At 39.6% G+C, this 17,849-nt stretch overlaps 1 protein-coding gene across 3 annotated transcripts in view; it reads right to left on the bottom strand.

Annotated features, from left to right (window-relative positions):
• Positions 1-17,849, bottom strand: part of kalrna (kalirin RhoGEF kinase a) — a 255,676-nt gene that overhangs the window by 76,133 nt on the left and 161,694 nt on the right. For all 3 annotated transcript variants that reach the window (XM_047369632.1, XM_047369633.1, XM_047369634.1), the window contains exons 39-40: positions 10,612-10,690; positions 10,359-10,526 (exon numbers count right to left, since the gene is read on the bottom strand). In XM_047369632.1, coding sequence (XP_047225588.1) covers positions 10,359-10,526; positions 10,612-10,690 — 247 coding nt within the window. The remainder of the gene's footprint in view (positions 1-10,358; positions 10,527-10,611; positions 10,691-17,849) is intronic.

Raw genomic sequence — 17,849 nt, 5'->3', positions numbered from 1 at the left:
CTTGGCAGTGACGCGCCCATCCAGCACAAGTATTGGGCCAAGGGAATGCCATGATATGGCAGCCCAAACCATCACTGATCCACCCCAATGCTTCACTCTGGGCATGCAACAGTCTGGGTGGTGCGCTTCTTTGGGGCTTCTCCACACCGTAACTCTCCCGGATGTGGGGAAAACAGTAAAGGTGGACTCATCACAGAACAATACATGTTTCACATTGTCCACAGCCCAAGATTTGCACCATTGAAACCAATGTTTGGCATTGGCATGAGTGACCAAAGGTTTGGCTATAGCAGCCCGGCCATGTATATTGACCCTGTGAAGCTCCTGACGGACAGTTCTGGTGGAAACAGGAGAGTTGAGGTGCACATTTAATTCTGCCGTGATTTGGGCAGCGGTGGTTTTATGTTTTTTGGATACAATCCGGGTTAGCACCCGAACATCCCTTTCAGACAGCTTCCTCTTGCGTCCACCATTAGTCCTGTTGGATGTGATTTGTCCTTCTTGGTGGTATGCTGACATTACCCTGGATACCGTGGCTCTTGATACATCACAAAGACTTGCTGTCTTGGTCACAGATGTGCCAGCAAGACGTGCACCAACAATTTGTCCTCTTTTGAACTCTGGTATGCCACCCATAATGTTGTGTGCATTTCAATATTTTGAGCAAAACAGTGCTCTTACCCTGCTAATTGAACCTTCACACTCTGCTCTTACTGGTGCAATGTGCAATCAATGAAGACTGGCTACCAGGCTGGTCCAATTTAGCCATGAAACCTCCCACACTAAAATGACAGGTGTTTCAGTTTCATTGCCCAACCCCTGTATAGTTACACCAGTCAAACAAGTTAGTCTAGTCCTTTCATTACCCATGCTGATCAGTTTATCCTTAATAGTCTTGGAACTGCAAATCAACCCTCAAACAATGAAACTAAATGTTGAAAGTTAGGCTTGGTTAAACTAATTCATCCCAACCAACTTGTTCAAGGTGAGGTCATTATAAACTGTACAGAAATATTGCTTTGGGTATGGAGAAGTGCAGCCCTCTTGATGCATACTGATGCAAAGCTGATCAGAGCTAAACTTGACATGTACCAGAGTCAACCAGTGACACTTAAGCAAACGTCTTATAACACTTTACTAATGCACGCAAACAGTAGTATAACACACAGTGATTGAGAAATTCACTGAATGTTAACCTAATGAGTCCAGTAAAGCCAATTTAAGTGCCAGACAGTGTCACAATGTATGCTTGCATGCACAGACACACACACCCACACTCACACACACTATGTGGAGGAGCAGGCTGAACTGCAGGAAAACAGATTGCTCAATGCAACATCTGATTCTCCAACGACTGAAAGTGTCTCCGCATGTTGCGTCTATGTGACGCTTCCTGTTTAACACCTAATTTTCCATTCAAATTCCTCCTCACTGGAGCAATGACTATTTATAGAAGAGAACTGTTATCAGTTTGTTCACTTCATTTAGTCACACACACACATTATAACACACAGAGCTCTTAGAAACCTGTTCTCTACTTCAATCTTCACACACATCACCACAAACTTTAAGCACAAAGACATTCCAACACAAAAAGACATCTCGTCCCACCTGAGCAGCAGCAGCAGCACCGGTCCAAGAACCATCCACAGCAACGCTGGGCCTGCTCCATCTTTAAGGGCACATGCTACATACACACCTGTCTCCTCACACACACACACTAACTGTCTGAGTTGCTCACAGGTTGATCAGAGGTGTGTGTGCATGGCAGGAATGTCCAGTCCACACTGCTGTGATCCAGAGAGAGGGAGAAATGTCAGTTGAGGGAGGAGGAGGAGCCTACACCGTTCGTCACCCCCTACCTCCCTCTTCAGACACACTTCAGTTCTCTGGAACAGAAGTCACTGTTAATTACTCTGGAGAGCTTCTTTCGCTGTACAAGGCAGGGACTCTGGTTCCAGCGTTTTGTGTGGTTTTTGTTAAGCTCTGAGAGTTCAGAAACAGAAGGTTTTCATTTTTAACTGCGACAGTTAGACCCTAGCAGGATCCTCTCAATTCAAACATTGGGACCAGTCCAGGATTTCCACAGAATCTTTAATTTATGATAAAAACTCCATGACCTTTGCATTTATGTTGAAGGCAGAGGCACTCTGAAAACTTTGATCAAATATTTTTATGTACATATTAAATAGATGCAAAAAATACATAGCCTTAGAAAATGTTCTGTTCTCTTGGAGCGAGGTTTGTGCTAGTGTAAAAAGAATTGAGGATCATAAGAAAGTAGGGTGTTAGTTCTGAGGTATTTTACACCCTCAGCTGGTCAGTCAGCTGGTTCGGCTTCAATATTTCCAACAAGTGGAAAGAACTCTGTTTTCATTTTGTACACACACTAGTTTATTTGCTTCTTCATTTTGAAAAGTCTAATACTAGTGTTTTCAGCCAGTATTCTCTTGGAATATATTATAAACAATGGTTAATGGACAGTTCATTTGAGCACCATTATACTGGTTAATCAATCAAACTTTGTTTACACACATTTTTCATTCAAAAGTATATGCTTTATCTTGACTTGACATCATGACTACCTAAACTTTACCCTTTACCCTCTGCATACATGCATTACTTACAATACTTGCTCCCATCTCTGTGCTCATGCATCTGTCTCTATCTCTTTGTTGTCCTCTACACTGTCAGCTGTTTATGGCAGATGAGCTCTCTTCTTCATTCTGGTTCTGCTGCAGGCTCATTCAGTTCAAAGGGACTCATTAGTGTCTGCTGAATGTTCCAAAAGATCTCATGACATTAAAACACCTATATGATGCAAGTCTCACACAATGGTGTTCGGTTGCTGCATCCTTCCATGGACAGGTCTACGTGGGCTGGGTTTGTCGATGGCCGTAAAAACCACGAAGTCCGGAAGTGATTGGCTAAGAATTTAGACAGTCTAGCCTAAATCAGCTGTCCCCACCCTTACCTCAGTGTATTGTCGGATGCTTAGCAATAATGATAGTGCAAAGCACAGAGTTGTGAAGCCTTACAAACAGAACAAAGGTTAAATCCGCCGTCTCCACTGTAAATAACTGCACATGATTTTTATTTACCCCTTTACATACTATTCCTGAGGGCTTATAATGTTTTCTTTAAAATATTGTATCTTATTATCTTTTAATTTCATTCATGCTCATTAATCAGCCATTTAAAATGTTAAAAATAATATTTTTTTATTTATAGCTATAAAAATCTAACACTGTAAATAAAATACACTGATACCAAATTCCATTTGTTTATTTTAACTTTCAGAATGAACCGCGAGGTCGGCTGACAGCTAGCAAGGCGAGCCGACATGTCAAGGTCAACACCCTGTTCTAAATATGTTAGAGACTATAGGACAGGAAGTGGATATTGTGTTGACAGAGTTGACTAATAATAATAATAATAATAATAATAGTGTCTGGCCAACACTAAAGGCAAATAAGTATTAATAGATCCTCCACTTTTAAATTGCTTATCTAGCAGAGTTTTGGTTACTTGGTGGATTAGTGGATTAATTTTTCAAATGTTGAGACAATGCTTTTTAAGGGTTACTGTTTTAGAAATAAAACTGTTGAAAGCTAAAGGCTATGCCTGTGTTTACAGAAGCGGAGTTATAACAGCTATGTCTTGTTAAGAGTACAAACCACTGGCTTTGTAAAGAACATGTTGGGGGCATCCATTTTGGTCACACATTTTGACATGCGCAGCTCAACAGACGTCGCACCTCTGACGTCAGTGGGAGTATAAACCGGCTAGAGTTTCGTTGCCATTTCCCGCCTGTCTCACAGGACAGCGCAACGGAGGCGCATATCTGGAGAGACAAAGGCTCGCAGGCGAACATTTGCTCCACAAGGCCATTCCTGGAAGAGCTTGAAAGCTGGAAATCTGTCTGATACGAGAAGATCAGGAGATTTATTTGCTGATCGAAGACCACGCAGACACCCGACACACGTGGAAACCCACAGAGGTTCTATGGTTTTGGACCAGAATAATGGTATATCAGGATTATTTGGCTTCAATAAATCTTCATATATATATAATTAAGAGAAGCTCTTCTGTTTATTTCGTGCAAGAGTGATTTATCTGTCAAAACAAGGTCGAAGTTCCTCCACCTTCGGTGAAGTGGTGGAATAAACAGTGACAGTTGGTGGTTTTTGTTAATAATTTGTAATTATTAAAGAGCTTTGAGCCCATAATCACAACACCAGAGGACATCTGTGATTTCTATTTGTAAGTAATGATTTTTGGTTAAAAAATTTATTTTTTTTCAAATTATGATTTTAAATTACAATTCTTGATGAATATTAATTAATCCATAATCATAATCCTTACAAACAAAATGTATTGCTTTACTTTCTGAAGATAGGCTGGAATCATCAGAGCAAAGTGATAGACTTGCATATTTAAAGCTGTCTCAGTGACTTCTGCCAGTAAATACCTGGAACTACAAAAGTCATATTAAACTGGAAGTGAGACAAAATGCCAACTGCACCCAATTCTCACTAAAAATAGGTCAAATACTAGCAGATGTTCCAATCTTTATGTCCAATGTTAAAAAGGGATCTAATTTGAAAAAGACTTTGGGAACAGATATGAGTTTCCTAAAACCTAGACAGGATTATATTCCAACAGATTGAACATCCTTTACATTCATTTTACCTCCAAACTACAGCTAATTACAAATGCCTGTCCTAACGTAGGGGTGGATGTCTGCAACATATTACTTAAGAACTTCATCGCTGTGTTTTTGTAAATCATTAATTTGTGTCTAATCACATAACGTATCTGATAAGCCTGTCAGCAAAAGACTGAACATCTCTAAGAGATAAAATGCACATCTGCTCCACCCTGCAGAAGGTAGCTAAATAGTGTGCCACATCTTATGATTTTACTAAGAAATTTTATTATGCCCATAAATACGTTAAAATGACTCCGAATGTTTGACTGGAATCTTTTACCTCTGTGTTTGGAGGAGGGCCATGTGGGGGTATGTGGAGTAAAAAGCAATGATACTGAGGTAACAGCTATAACACAACTAGAGCCTACAACACTGCGGTGATGGACCTTTGAGATACTTTTGATCAGGATCAATTAAACTGAAATTTTTTAACTTTGTTATAACTTTCATACTACCAGAATGGGAAATATCTGTCTAAACCAGCCGTGTCTTTGTTACTTCAAGGCTGGATTGATTGTCAGCAAGATGTTCCAGTTATTCTTTGAACAGCTGCAGCAGCAAAACGTCTGATGAGAAAAAAACATCACATTCCTCAAACTTCTTTGAATTTATCCCTTCTTTCTGCTCAAAATCCAGAAGTAGAACCTAATATTATTTTTCTTATGTTGCCCTTGATGAAAAAACTCCATCTTACCTTGTAGTTGCATAGACCCCTCAAAAGCTTAATTGTGATATTTCCAACTTATTTGTTTTCATTTTTGGTCAATATTGCGAGTGTGTTGTATTTAGTGATAACACAGAAGAGAACCTCTAATTCAAGCATCTTTCTTTAGAGAGCTCAGCTGTTTTGTGTGGTTCATCTGAGTTGTTCTACTTCCCCAATGAGACTGCTGCTGTCCTTATCACTTTTAAAACTTCCCAATGATTCAGGGAGAAACTGTCACCTCTGTAATTGCAGTAAAAATGAACAGAAATGTTTTCTCCACTAACAACAGCTCCCATACTGCTGAATGTTGTGATTTTAAGGAGTCCAAAAACTGTTCTGAATTTAAATATGTATCGAAAAAGGACTCCTAACAGTAGATCTAAAAAAAATTTAATTAATGTGGCAGTTTCTGATGGATTTACCAATATGTCTCTGCATTCTGGCTAAATTAACTGAGAAAGAAAGCAAATGTCAACTTCTTAGCAAAAACAAATGAAGATCTTTACTTCTTGACTCAGTTTTCATCACCACAAGAGACAAAGCCTGCATTACAGCAGACAAAACCTAAACGGGTCTTCCCATTTCCAGCTCAAGCCTGCCATAAGTGAATACCATGATACTTCAACTCCTCCGCTTTCAGCACAGACTAACCCCCAATCCTGACAGAGCAGACCAACATTTTTAGGTTGAGAAGCATGGCCTCTGACTTAGAACTGGCTCCCATGCCGTCCACTTCACAGTCTGTCGCAAAAAACCCCAGTGCACAGAAACCATGACCTGAAGACATCAACTGAGCCACATTGTATACAAAATCCTGACATGAGACACCTTCGGGTTACAAACAAGACAAATATGCCTTGACATGCTGTCTATGAACACCACAAACAGGATCGGGGACAAGGGGCAGCCCTGGTGGAGTGCAACATGCCCTGGGAACAGGCTTGACATTGTGCCAAAAAACAACACTTGCTTTGGTTAGACAGGCCTGGTATTCCTAAGCTTTCTATAGATTCATAAACCACATGACGACCAAACTCCCATTACATCGTCAGCAATTCTGCAAGTGTAAAGCTCTGGTCTGGTCAGAATCTAATTTAATGCAAATATTCAAATTCATTTCAATACAATCAAATCAAAATCAGGTTCAAATCCATCTACAGTTAAGCCCAAAATGAATCATAAACCCAGCAGAATAAGATTCAAAATCATTTCCGTTCAACGTAGAGGTTTGTGTCTGATAGAAAATGAGACTGTCATCTCTAAAAGATAATAAAACAATGGCTGAACAATGTTCGAAAAAGCAGAAACCAGAAGATTATACTGGATTATCACTGCACTGTGGCCACCCACCTTGACCAAGCATGGAGGGACATTGGTAACAAACAACTGCCTTTTAAGCAAAAGAAGACTTCAGCAGAAACAGGATCAGGAGCTGTGGCCATCTGCCATGATGGGACAGCAACCCAGACAAGCACACTGAAGTCATTCTGTATCATTTAAATTCACCAGCTTTTCCTTCTTGTATAGGAGGGTATCTAATTACACAGCTCTGAGATCATGTGTTGAACTAGTATTAGTACCAGCACTATTAAGAATTGGGTTACAGGAGACTGAATGATAACTGTATTCAGCTAAGTTGCTGTTGGGCATCTAAAGCCTCATGGTCCTCCCGGCAGTGTGGACAGGTTCTGACGAGCTCTGCAGCAGCATATCAGGCAGCATATGAGGACATAGCCTAGATAAAGTGCTTCAGTAGCACTATTTTACTGCAGTGTCCCATTTTGTTCACCTTCCACCTCCCACCAGAAAATGGCAAATATTAGGTGCGAATGCTTTGACTGTAGTTTTCTGTACTGCAGTCTCATGACTAAGGTTAGAGAGGCAAAAACCCAGACAGGCAACAAATTAATAGTTATAAACAAGCCCAGATTCATCTGACAGCCAGTTTGACTAACTCACAGCCTTCTGTTTAAAACTACCATCATAAACAAGTACAGCTGGAATGTATTTAGCTTTATTCTTATTATAAATTCCAGAATTAAGGTAGATTTCAGACATTTTTACCATCTCTTTCTTTTTCGTTTTCAGTTAGTGAAGATGCTGCTGAAATAATGATGTATGATGATGAGAATAACAATGATTAAAGTCATGCCGTTTAATCTGTTCCATTCTTCCTTTCACTTCACTTTAGAGTTCCACAATCTTTCAGAGGACAAGGAGACCTACTTTATCAAGCAGTCACAAGACACCTGCTGCCCCCCCCCCACACACACAAAAAGACTCAGAGGCTTATCCAAACTCGGCAGTTAGAACACTTCTAAATAACTTCAAATAAAAACACATCTTTAGAGTTCATATGGTCTCCATCACACTTTTCATTCAGCACTAACACAATCATACAGGATTTTTCAGCATATCTTATATCACCAGACAATTACTTCAGGACTAACAGCTGGGAAAAAAGGCATCTTAAATCTGAAGCTGAAAAAAAAACTGTGAATGTTATTAGTCAGACATCAACTAGTCTAAACATAAAGCCGAGCTTTGGTTTGGTTTTTGGGATATGTCACTACAGTAACATTACAAAGTAGTTTGTTACGGAATGGTTATGAACACAGAGGTCTAATATCACACATCTCATTAAGCTGACATCAGAATGTCTGCATTTCCAGGTGTAGTGGCTGCAGTTATTCCATTGGCATCTCCACTGAAAAGCAGGAAACAGTGTGGCTCCGGCTGGCAGATCAGTTGTTCTTATCGTGTGTTTGTGTGTGTGTGTGTGTGTGTGTGTGCGCGCGCGCGCATGCTTCAGCCAGGAGGAATCTCCCACACAGTCACAAAGTTCCGACATGTTTTGAAGTCATAAACAGTCTAGAGCTAGGCCTGTTAAATAACAAAAAACAACTTTGTTAAGAAGGCAGGACATTTACAGCAGCTGGGTTCAAAGTCTGAAAAAGTCTGATAAGGTCCTCATAAGAGGAGGAATGAATCTGATTATGGGAGCTAGGGGCATGAACAGTAATTCTCAGCAGCAACCTTCATCTGATGCTGTGAAAGGCTCACTGGAAACTAACTGCTGCAGTGCATCAGGATGCTTCCCTGTCACTGTTAAATGGATCAAGTCCTGATGGGAAATCACACAGCTCAAGATCACCATCTGCAGGTTTAGACAAAGACTCCAAAAAAACTGCACTATGCATGTTTCATCTGTGTACAGTGGTAACCATAGAAACCATTGAGGCTTCGCTAGATACCTTGATTTGCACGTCCTCCCTCCCTACATTGGTACTGGGCATCACCGTCAAGTTTTCAGACACCGTGGCATCATCTGATGATTTTTCACTCTTAAAAGCGCCACAGCCACATTAAAGAAAATATTTAATTTAATTCAGTTTAGTTCATTTATATACTTAAGAAATTATTAACTACAGTTTCATGCTGCCAGGTACTTCATCAGTAACTGATTAATTTGTTTTATAGCATAGACAGTTGTAGATACTTGGAAAAATCCTTATTAGTTACTTGACAAAAGGGAATGCACATATACTCCAATTAGACATAACTTTCTGACCATCAGCCCAGTTGCTTTTTGACAGGGGTCAGCATGAACACCCTGATTGGTTTGCTATAATGTAGCCCCATAAACAAAAACTGCAATGCACTGTGTAGTTTGACACCTGTCACAACCAGCATTAGCTTCTTAAGCAATATGAACTACAGCAGTTCATCTGTTGGATCATACCACACAGGTCAGCCTTTGGGAATGAAACATGGCTGCTCATGACCCTGTTGCAGGTTCATCAGTGTTTGCTCCTTTAATCACATTTGATGGATTTTTGAACAACCAAGGATATCTTGGGTCAGTGAAAACAAGCTAATATTGCATGCTAATGGAATTAAAAGAAGTCTGGCATGATTGCCTAGGAATACATGTAAATGTTTACTATTTAGGAAATTCTGAAAGCTTTTAATAATCCAAGATTAGCCAACATTAAATAATGATAGAAGTGTCAAAATCTGAAATGTAAAAAGATGATCTTTTTATTCAGTTCAGTGATTCAATGTTGGAAACCATGAAATCAGACAGTTCTATTTACGGTGATAGTTTCCTTACATTCTTGTATCTTCCTGGGTCAATAGAACATGGTAAAAAAAAAAACAATCCTTCCATTTTTCTAATTCGTTGTCTGGGAAATGTGTGCCACAGGACTCTGGATCTGATTAGCTGATTAGCACTGTGATGTCTTAATCAATGAAAATACCAGCTTTCAGTGAGCACCTGAGCTCTAAGGCCCAAACAGAAAAAAAAACAGAAACAGAATCAGAACCAACAACGACAGGCCCAGTTGGTCCACAAAACTGAGGCGTAACCACCCTCATGAGATTCAGCTAAATAATGCGCTTTTGTTACTTTTATATAATTGTTGTTCAAATTCTCCAAAGTTTTGGGTTTTCCTTAACACCCCCGACATCCTCTGGCCAGGCTGCCAGGCAAGTCAAAAACTTTAAGAACGTTTTCCCACTTTGTGTTCAATTTTGTTCCAGCATGATCCAAAGTTGGAAGCTATGCCAACATCCAACTGCCTGGGCAAGATATGCCAGCCATTACACCATGTACTGGGAAATAGAGCGCGAGAGTTTGGTCAAATGACATTAAAAATCATTTTTATTTTGAGATAAAAGATTGAAATCCAAAACAGTTTACCTGTTTTGGATTAGTCTTTTATGTTGTTGGTGGTCCAGAAAATAGACCGAAGATAAAATTTAATCCAAATATAATCATTTATATCGCAGAATTTGTCTTTTCAGAGTGTTGACTGCTATCACTGCTAACAAAGTCAGCCAGCAGGGACAACTGCACGCTTTCTGTGTGTCCATGCAGTAGGCAGAGCTAGTTAAGCGGGACTCTCATGACAAACTATGAAAAGATGTTCCTCCTACCTTTCCCCGAGCTGAAGAAGCCGTCCATCTCAACACTGGATCGTGAGTGAGACACACAGAGAGTTGAACTTGGAACCAGCCCTTCTTGTGGTGGGCTGCGGTCGGTGGTCCGGACCAGACACCAGCCGGGTCGCTCTGTGGGCCGCTCCAACAGCTCTACAGTCTGGCCTGGAGTGAACACAAGACAGATGGTTATCTCACTTTAAAAAAATTGCAAATGGATCACTAGAAGGGATGTGAGAGCCAGTCTCACCTGTGCTGACGGACAGCTCTGTGCTGCATCCTGCTGTAAAGTCCCGCAGGACCACCGTCAGCTCGCATCCACCAGAGAGCTGCAAACACAGAATCTCACATCACAATCAGCAGAGCAAACAAGTGCTGAGAGCCTAACACAGACATGTTCACATTTCAAATATTTAACAATGTCTTTACATTTTAGCAGCTCTCAGTCATGCTGATGTCCAGCAGCAGTAGGGTGGAAAACGGAACAGAATGGCAGCATAAGGACACACAGAATGACCCTGGGTTTATAAACTAAGCAGGACACAAACACAACGTACATCATCAGATACAGCGGCCAAAACAGCTCCACTACAAGAGCTTAACCCTCATTTTTATCATGGAAGGTTTGTGTTGAATTATTGAAAGAAGTGATAATTCTATTTTGTTTGTCCAGACATCGCTGGCTCACTCATTTTCATTTACACTGAATATAAAACAGTTTAGAAAGAGCTGCTGCAAGAACGCAACAAGCTGACATCCAGGACACACTGTCAAACAAAGACCACCAAAACACTGACCTCTGAATAAAGACAAGAAAACACAACAGAAACAGAGGAAACACACTCTATAATGATGCAGAGCCTTTCACTGGCTGATTACGATTTCCGTTTTCCTTTAAGGTCTGATCTGCCAATGCCGATGACAAATTTTTTTATTTTTATTTTTTATTTTAACAAGCTAAGAAAAAAGATAAAACATGTTATGCTGGTTCATTGATAGAGGTAGCCGTTTGGAATCCAAGAGATAATTTAGGAATTACAAGATGGGAGTCGGGGTGGGGGGATGCCTCGGCAATATTTTCTTAGGTAATATTTCATTTACATCTATAAAAATATCAGTTGTGTCTTTTGTGAAAATTCCTCTACAGCTCATATTTGCTCTTACGTTTAACTGAAATGGATTTTAAATCATTGTCTTTATACAATTGTGTACAGCTGTGAATCATTTGAGGATCGTTTTAGTTTATGTTGAACTACAAATAAAAGCAACCATAACCTGTGGATCCTAAACAGATTTTTAAAGGTTCCAGCACTACTGCTACTCCTCTAGGACACTTTGTTACATTGAAGTGATTATTTCATGAAACTGAATTAGAAATGCTGTGAAATGATCACGTCCTTTGCTAGAACACCAGCTTTTAATTCCAACCATAGCTGTCGCTTCTCTTATTTAATTTATGTTGCTCCAACCCTGTTTTGGATTTCATGGTGGAAATGCTTGGCCTAGATCGGAGGTTGGCAACCCGCGGCTCTTTAGCGCCGCCCTAGTGGCTCCCTGGAGCTTTTCCAAAATGTATGAAAGTTTAAAAAAATGTGGGGGGGGGGGGGGGGGGGTATATTTTTTGTTTTAATATGGTTTCTGTAGGACAAACATGACACAAACATACTTAACGTTTTCAAATGCTGTAAAAATGTGTAGAATAAATATTAAATTTCAACAGTTCTGTCAATGAAGATCTGCGTAATATCCTGCGACACACGTTTCTTTCAGCTCGGCATAGTGCCAGGCAGGTAGCTGTTGCAAACAAACCGGTGGGTGTGTGATTGGCCATGGATCCCGAAGGGAAAAAGAGAAAGATAGCTGAGGAAAACAGAGGATTCAACAGTTCTTGGACCAAATCATTCGCTTTCATTGCCAATGCGGAAGGATTGCCTACATGTTTGCTTTATAATGAGAAGTTGTCAAATAACAAAAAGAGTAATGTGCTACATTTGCAGGCGAGTACCCAGTTGGGAGTGAGAGAAAAGTTGCGATTGCACTACTTCTGGGGAAATTAGAGGACCGCAAAGATAGATTTAAAAAGTGGATTGCATCTCCAAACTCCACTACTGCAGTTAGTTTTGTTTCAACCCGGGAGATAACCGTTTACAGATGGTGACTATATCAAGGATTCATTTATTAAAATATCAGAGCACCTATTTTCAGACTTCAAAAACAAAACCGATATAATACAGAAAATTAAAGACATGCCTCTCGCCGCAAAGACAGTTAAAGAAAGGGCCATCAAAATGGCAGGCAGCGTCACCAATCAACAAATCAAGGGCATTAATTCAGCTCCAGCATACTCAATTTCCTGTGATGAGTCATGTGATGTGATCGATATTGAACAGGTAGCGCCGTTATGCAGGTATGTGAACTCTGATGGGCCGCAAGAAGAAATTATCGAACTAATACCACTGTAAACTTGTTGCTTCTTTGTGCTTAGGTTTTTTGCAATCTCAAACTGTATCCTGCTAAGGATAAAGTGTGAAATATGATTTTTTTCCTCTACTTACCTAATGTGGCCTCTTTTCTCATCTAGCAAGGGCAGCACCTGTGAGTGGGCAGCAAAGCCTCGGTGACCCGTCCCCCCCTTGTCTTGTGTCATGATGTATGTTTGGATGGGTTGTACTGGAATTCTAATTTCCCCTCGGGGATCAATAAAGTATCTTTGAGTTGAATTGAATTGAAAGGCCAAACACGGGGGGAGGACATATGTGAGGCTGTGCTGAAGTGTCCGAAAGGAAAAAATGACACTTTCTGTCCCTGTCATACCCCTGCAGATTGACCTGTCCTTGTTGAACAAATTCCCAGGAGTAAATCAAGCTGACCTTGAAATGGAAATGGCCAATATAGCTGACAAAGATTTATGGGTGTCCAAGTTCAAAAGTCTGACAGCTGAGCTTGAAGACGTCACTCGCCAAAAAGCCCAGCTCGCCCAAAGTCACAAATGGAGCGAAATTGAAAGCCTCCCAACACCCGAGAAACTTGTATTTGACACATGGAATGCTCTTTCTGACAGTTATAGAAACATGAAGAACTATGCATTTGGAGTATTATCCATCATTGGATCAACATACCTCTGCGAGCAGATATTCTCAAACCTGAACTACATCAAATCCAAATACCGCACCCGCCTTACAGATGAAAGCTTGTAGTCTTACGTGAAGATTAAAGTTACATCTTACATGCCCGATGTTGAGAAGCTGTCCAGTGATGTCCAAAAACAGAAGTCACATTAAACGGGTAAAAACACAATCCTGTTATAGGCACATATTTAGTAACAAAGTGGCTGTTTTTATAAAGTGATTTCTGATTTTTGCCAGTATATATTTGGATTGACACATAGGGATATTATTGTGGTTTGTTGCTCAGGTCCAGGATGGCTGCGTTGTATTGTGCGCGTCAAAAAAGAAGAGGATGCTACTGCGCTTCCCTTGCACTGACATAATTGGCATTTGCAGAAGACTAACGAGAAGAGGATAATGCACCGAAATCAAACTTAAACTGTATTATTTTAATTTTATTTACTTTACCTTTTCAAAAGGCTGCTGTTTTATTGCACTCTGTCTGTTGCTCAGATAAGGGGGGAAAGAGAAGAGGATTGTATTGTATTATTGAGGATTGAAGAGGACTGCATTTTATTTCCATTGGGAGGTCTGAAATTATAGGAGACATTTTTTTTGAATCCTCACAATAAAAATGACATCAAAAGTCTGATTTCTTTATTGTATTTCTATAATTTAATCAATGCAAAGAAACATAATACATTAATATTGTAATGGAAGTTAAACTTATAGCACCATCGTACAACAGAATGGTGAATTGGCGCTGCAGGGAAAATGAACATTTAATCATGAATGCTTATTATGCATTTGTAGCCTACTTGGTCATTTTGATAGTAGGCTAACATAGACACTTACAGCATGCGTTGCCTTCATTGTAAGGCTTATATAAGGCTTTGAATTTTTTGCGGCTCCAGACAGATTTGGTTTTTTGGTCCAATATGGCTCTTCCAACATTTTGGGTTGCCGACCACTGGCCTAGATAGATGAAAGTTCCTGAACAGTTGGTTCCAGGAGAAAGAAAAAAAAACTGTTCTAGGTCTCATATTGAAATGTACATAAATGGTAAATTCTAGTCCCAGTCAGCCTGTGTGATGTTACTAGTTCTGGACTAGGCTGAGACATCCACAGTTGTTGAGGGCAGCCAAAACACTAGTCATTAAATAAATGACTTTCAAAGTAAATCGCTAAGTTTATGAAACAGGAGAACATCGGTTTTAATCAGTTTAGTCCAGCAGTGATAAAATGATCATGGAACTACCCTGAAACACGTTACAAGCTCAATGATCAACAAGACAGTAAACATGCTAACACTAGTTTAGTTAGCACTTCAGTTTTAAAGGAGCAAGACTTTAGTTTATTGAAGACTAATGGATTATTGAGTCAGCTATATCTTAACAAAAAAATGTCAAACATGGATGACAGACCTCAGTGCTCTAAATGACCTGGAGCCCAAGGAAAGTTGGACACATTTACAATCTTAATGCATGTAATGTCAAAGAAATAGAGTGTAATATTTTATGCCATGGTTTTAGTTCTGTTTTAGTCTGCAACTTGGTAAAGAAAAATGTCTATTTTAATGACAAATGACAAATGACAAAATCTAGGAACAAAGGTCATATGTTTATGTTGCCATTAGAATTTCGTGGTATGAATGAGTATAAACCTAAAGCACTTGGTCTGGCCTGAAGATAACTCCACCTAAATATAATGGTATTAAACCCATCAATCAAACCCATCAAAAAGGTTCACAAGTCAATTGAGTGAAATGTTAGAAGCACTCTTAAAACAGAGCAGCATACAGCCAATAACTGAAGTGCTCAAAGTGACCTCTGTAACCCATGTTAATGTTTACCCCAGTGATCTGCTTAGATGCTGTAGATTACTGCATCAGCTTCATGGCACTGACATATGCTGATCTTTAGCCACATTAACCTGGGAAACAGCACAAGCGGATAGTTGCCATCCCTCAGCACTTACACTTTCCACATGAGTCATGGGCTGCAGCCACATGAACACAGAGTAATCAGAGGTAATAGCCCTGACCCCAGTATGTAAAGGCAATCGATAACACCTGGGACTGTTCTAAAATAACCTTAAATAACATAAAATCAATCATATATTTCTAACTCAGGTTGTTTGGGAGTTGAAAATGTTAAATAAATATTTTCAGGGGTTTTCTGTCCACATCCAAGCAAGCATAATGACAATGGAGTGCTAGAAGTGAAATGTTGCATTAGGACATCAAATCCTTGAAAAGAGGACAAAATGGGGGTACTGAAGTCCTTCATCATATTAAAAACATACATCACCTAGTTAAGTACAGAAAAATCCATTTAATTAGTCTTTTCTTATGGCACACAGAGTTCCCTGTTCCTTAAGAGACACACCAATAAGGCCTCTACTTATATACAGTGTTCTTCGATGTGTCCAGACTTTGGCTCGTCAATTTCAGATTTCTATTTTCTTTTTAAGGCACTATATATTTGTGCACAATTTCTTCAATATAACAAACATTGACAACTGGTTGCGGTTATGAGTTCAGGAAAAGTAAATTATTAAAACATTCTCTGTGCACGGCAGTGGCGCAGGGGTGAAGCATGAGACCTGTGTAGAGAGGCCTTAGTCCTCAACACAAATTTACACGGGTTCAAGCCCCAGCCTGTTGACGTTTACCTGTCAACTCGGTTTGTTTTTTTAAAGTGAAAAATAAAGGCCACAAGTGCCTAGAAAAAAGATTCTCCACATTCTTTCAACCAGCATATGTCCCTAACCTTTATCTGATCTTTACAAAACTGAAGACAATGCGGTAGGCATTATTTGTCTTGATACCTTTTATAAAACAGAAAACTAATCAGTTTTGTCAAAATTGTCAGAACCAGCTAAGACTGTAACCACCCTTGTCCAATGGATGGGTGTATAACTTGATAATAAAGCTAAAACTGAAAAAAAATGATGAGCTCATAAAATCAATCTAGCTTTTTCACTTGTTGCTGATAACATTCTGGATGTTTTTTTGTTTTGGTTCTGAAATGAAACTGTATCTATTTGATACAGAACACTAATTTGCCTGACCAGAATCCCCATTTTTCCATCATTCTCAGAATCCTCCAGAATAGTCAACCAGTCATGTTTAACATTTGTTAAAAAACATTCTTACAAAATAGTGTCATTGAAGTTTATGAAGTTCTATCAGCTACTGATCCAAGACCGCTGGAGTTCAGTTATGTCTAAGTGCTGTCCTTTTCCACTGAATGGGTTTTATCATTTAGAATAATCAGAATTTTTTCTGAATCCTTTCAATGATTTTCTCACAAAGTAAGGATCCTCTCCTCTGTCATACTTAACCTTTCTCAACTATAGATTTGAAATCATAGTCACAACAGCTTTCTGCTCTACTGACCACTTAAGAGCTCTCTTTGAGTCTTTAACTGACTTATACCACCCTTAAAGTTACATATTCTGTTTCTGAGAGAGGTTTTGCATGAATCAAACTAATTAGAAATGCGTACTGTAAAAACCTATAGGACTGCAGAGCTGGTTAAACCAGACTATAGGAGAATTAACAGAGAGGAACTGTCAGCATTATAAAATCTCTCCATATGCTCCCAGTTATGTTCCTGCAAACAGCACATTTTAAGACAAACAGTGAATAAACTGGACAAACTGCTAGAAACTGCTAGTAGTGGCAGGGTTCGAATAAGGCAATTTCTTCATCCTCCTTTTGCTCAAATTTGCCCTGTTTTGGAAAATGTTAGGTTGTGTGTGGTGTGTGTGTGTGTGTGTGTGTGTGTGTGTGTGTGTGCGCATGTGATATATGTGTTAGCTGGGCTTAAGATCTCCTAGCAACAGAGACTGTTGTTTCTAAAAAGGTGCAGGTGAACTTTTACCTGACAGATGGCCACACACACACACACTCTGTGGATGATTAGAGCTCAGGGGTAAAGAGGAACTTTGCTCCGTGTCTAACCAACCAGTCTGTGTACTGCTTGTCACATAGAGCTGTTAGCTCTGTGTGACAAGCCAAAATAATAATCAGCCAAAAAACAATTTCCCAAACATTCTGTCAAATTCCCACTCACATGTCAAAAATCCAAACTTTTCTAGGCTCCAATTCACTTACTCCTTATATTCAAAGTATAAATACAAAAGTTGGCTTCAGACAAGACTTTACTACCAACATTTGGCTTGACATGAAGAATCCTTCTTTGCACAATGATTTCCAGAGGTTCCAGAGGAGTCCCCACAACAGAGCGAGCTTCTTTATATTAGCTTGTTGAGCTTTTAAAGTCCCTGGCTCTGATGCTGCTACCCCAGCAGATGATGGCAGAATAGATCACACTCTTCACAGCAGACCTACAGTATAGAAGATATGCAGAAAACA

This window comes from Girardinichthys multiradiatus, chromosome 7 (assembly GCF_021462225.1).
Source record: "Girardinichthys multiradiatus isolate DD_20200921_A chromosome 7, DD_fGirMul_XY1, whole genome shotgun sequence".
In the NCBI taxonomy this organism is placed as follows: Eukaryota; Metazoa; Chordata; class Actinopteri; order Cyprinodontiformes; family Goodeidae; genus Girardinichthys; species Girardinichthys multiradiatus.
This window is presented reverse-complemented; position numbering and strand designations above follow the sequence as displayed.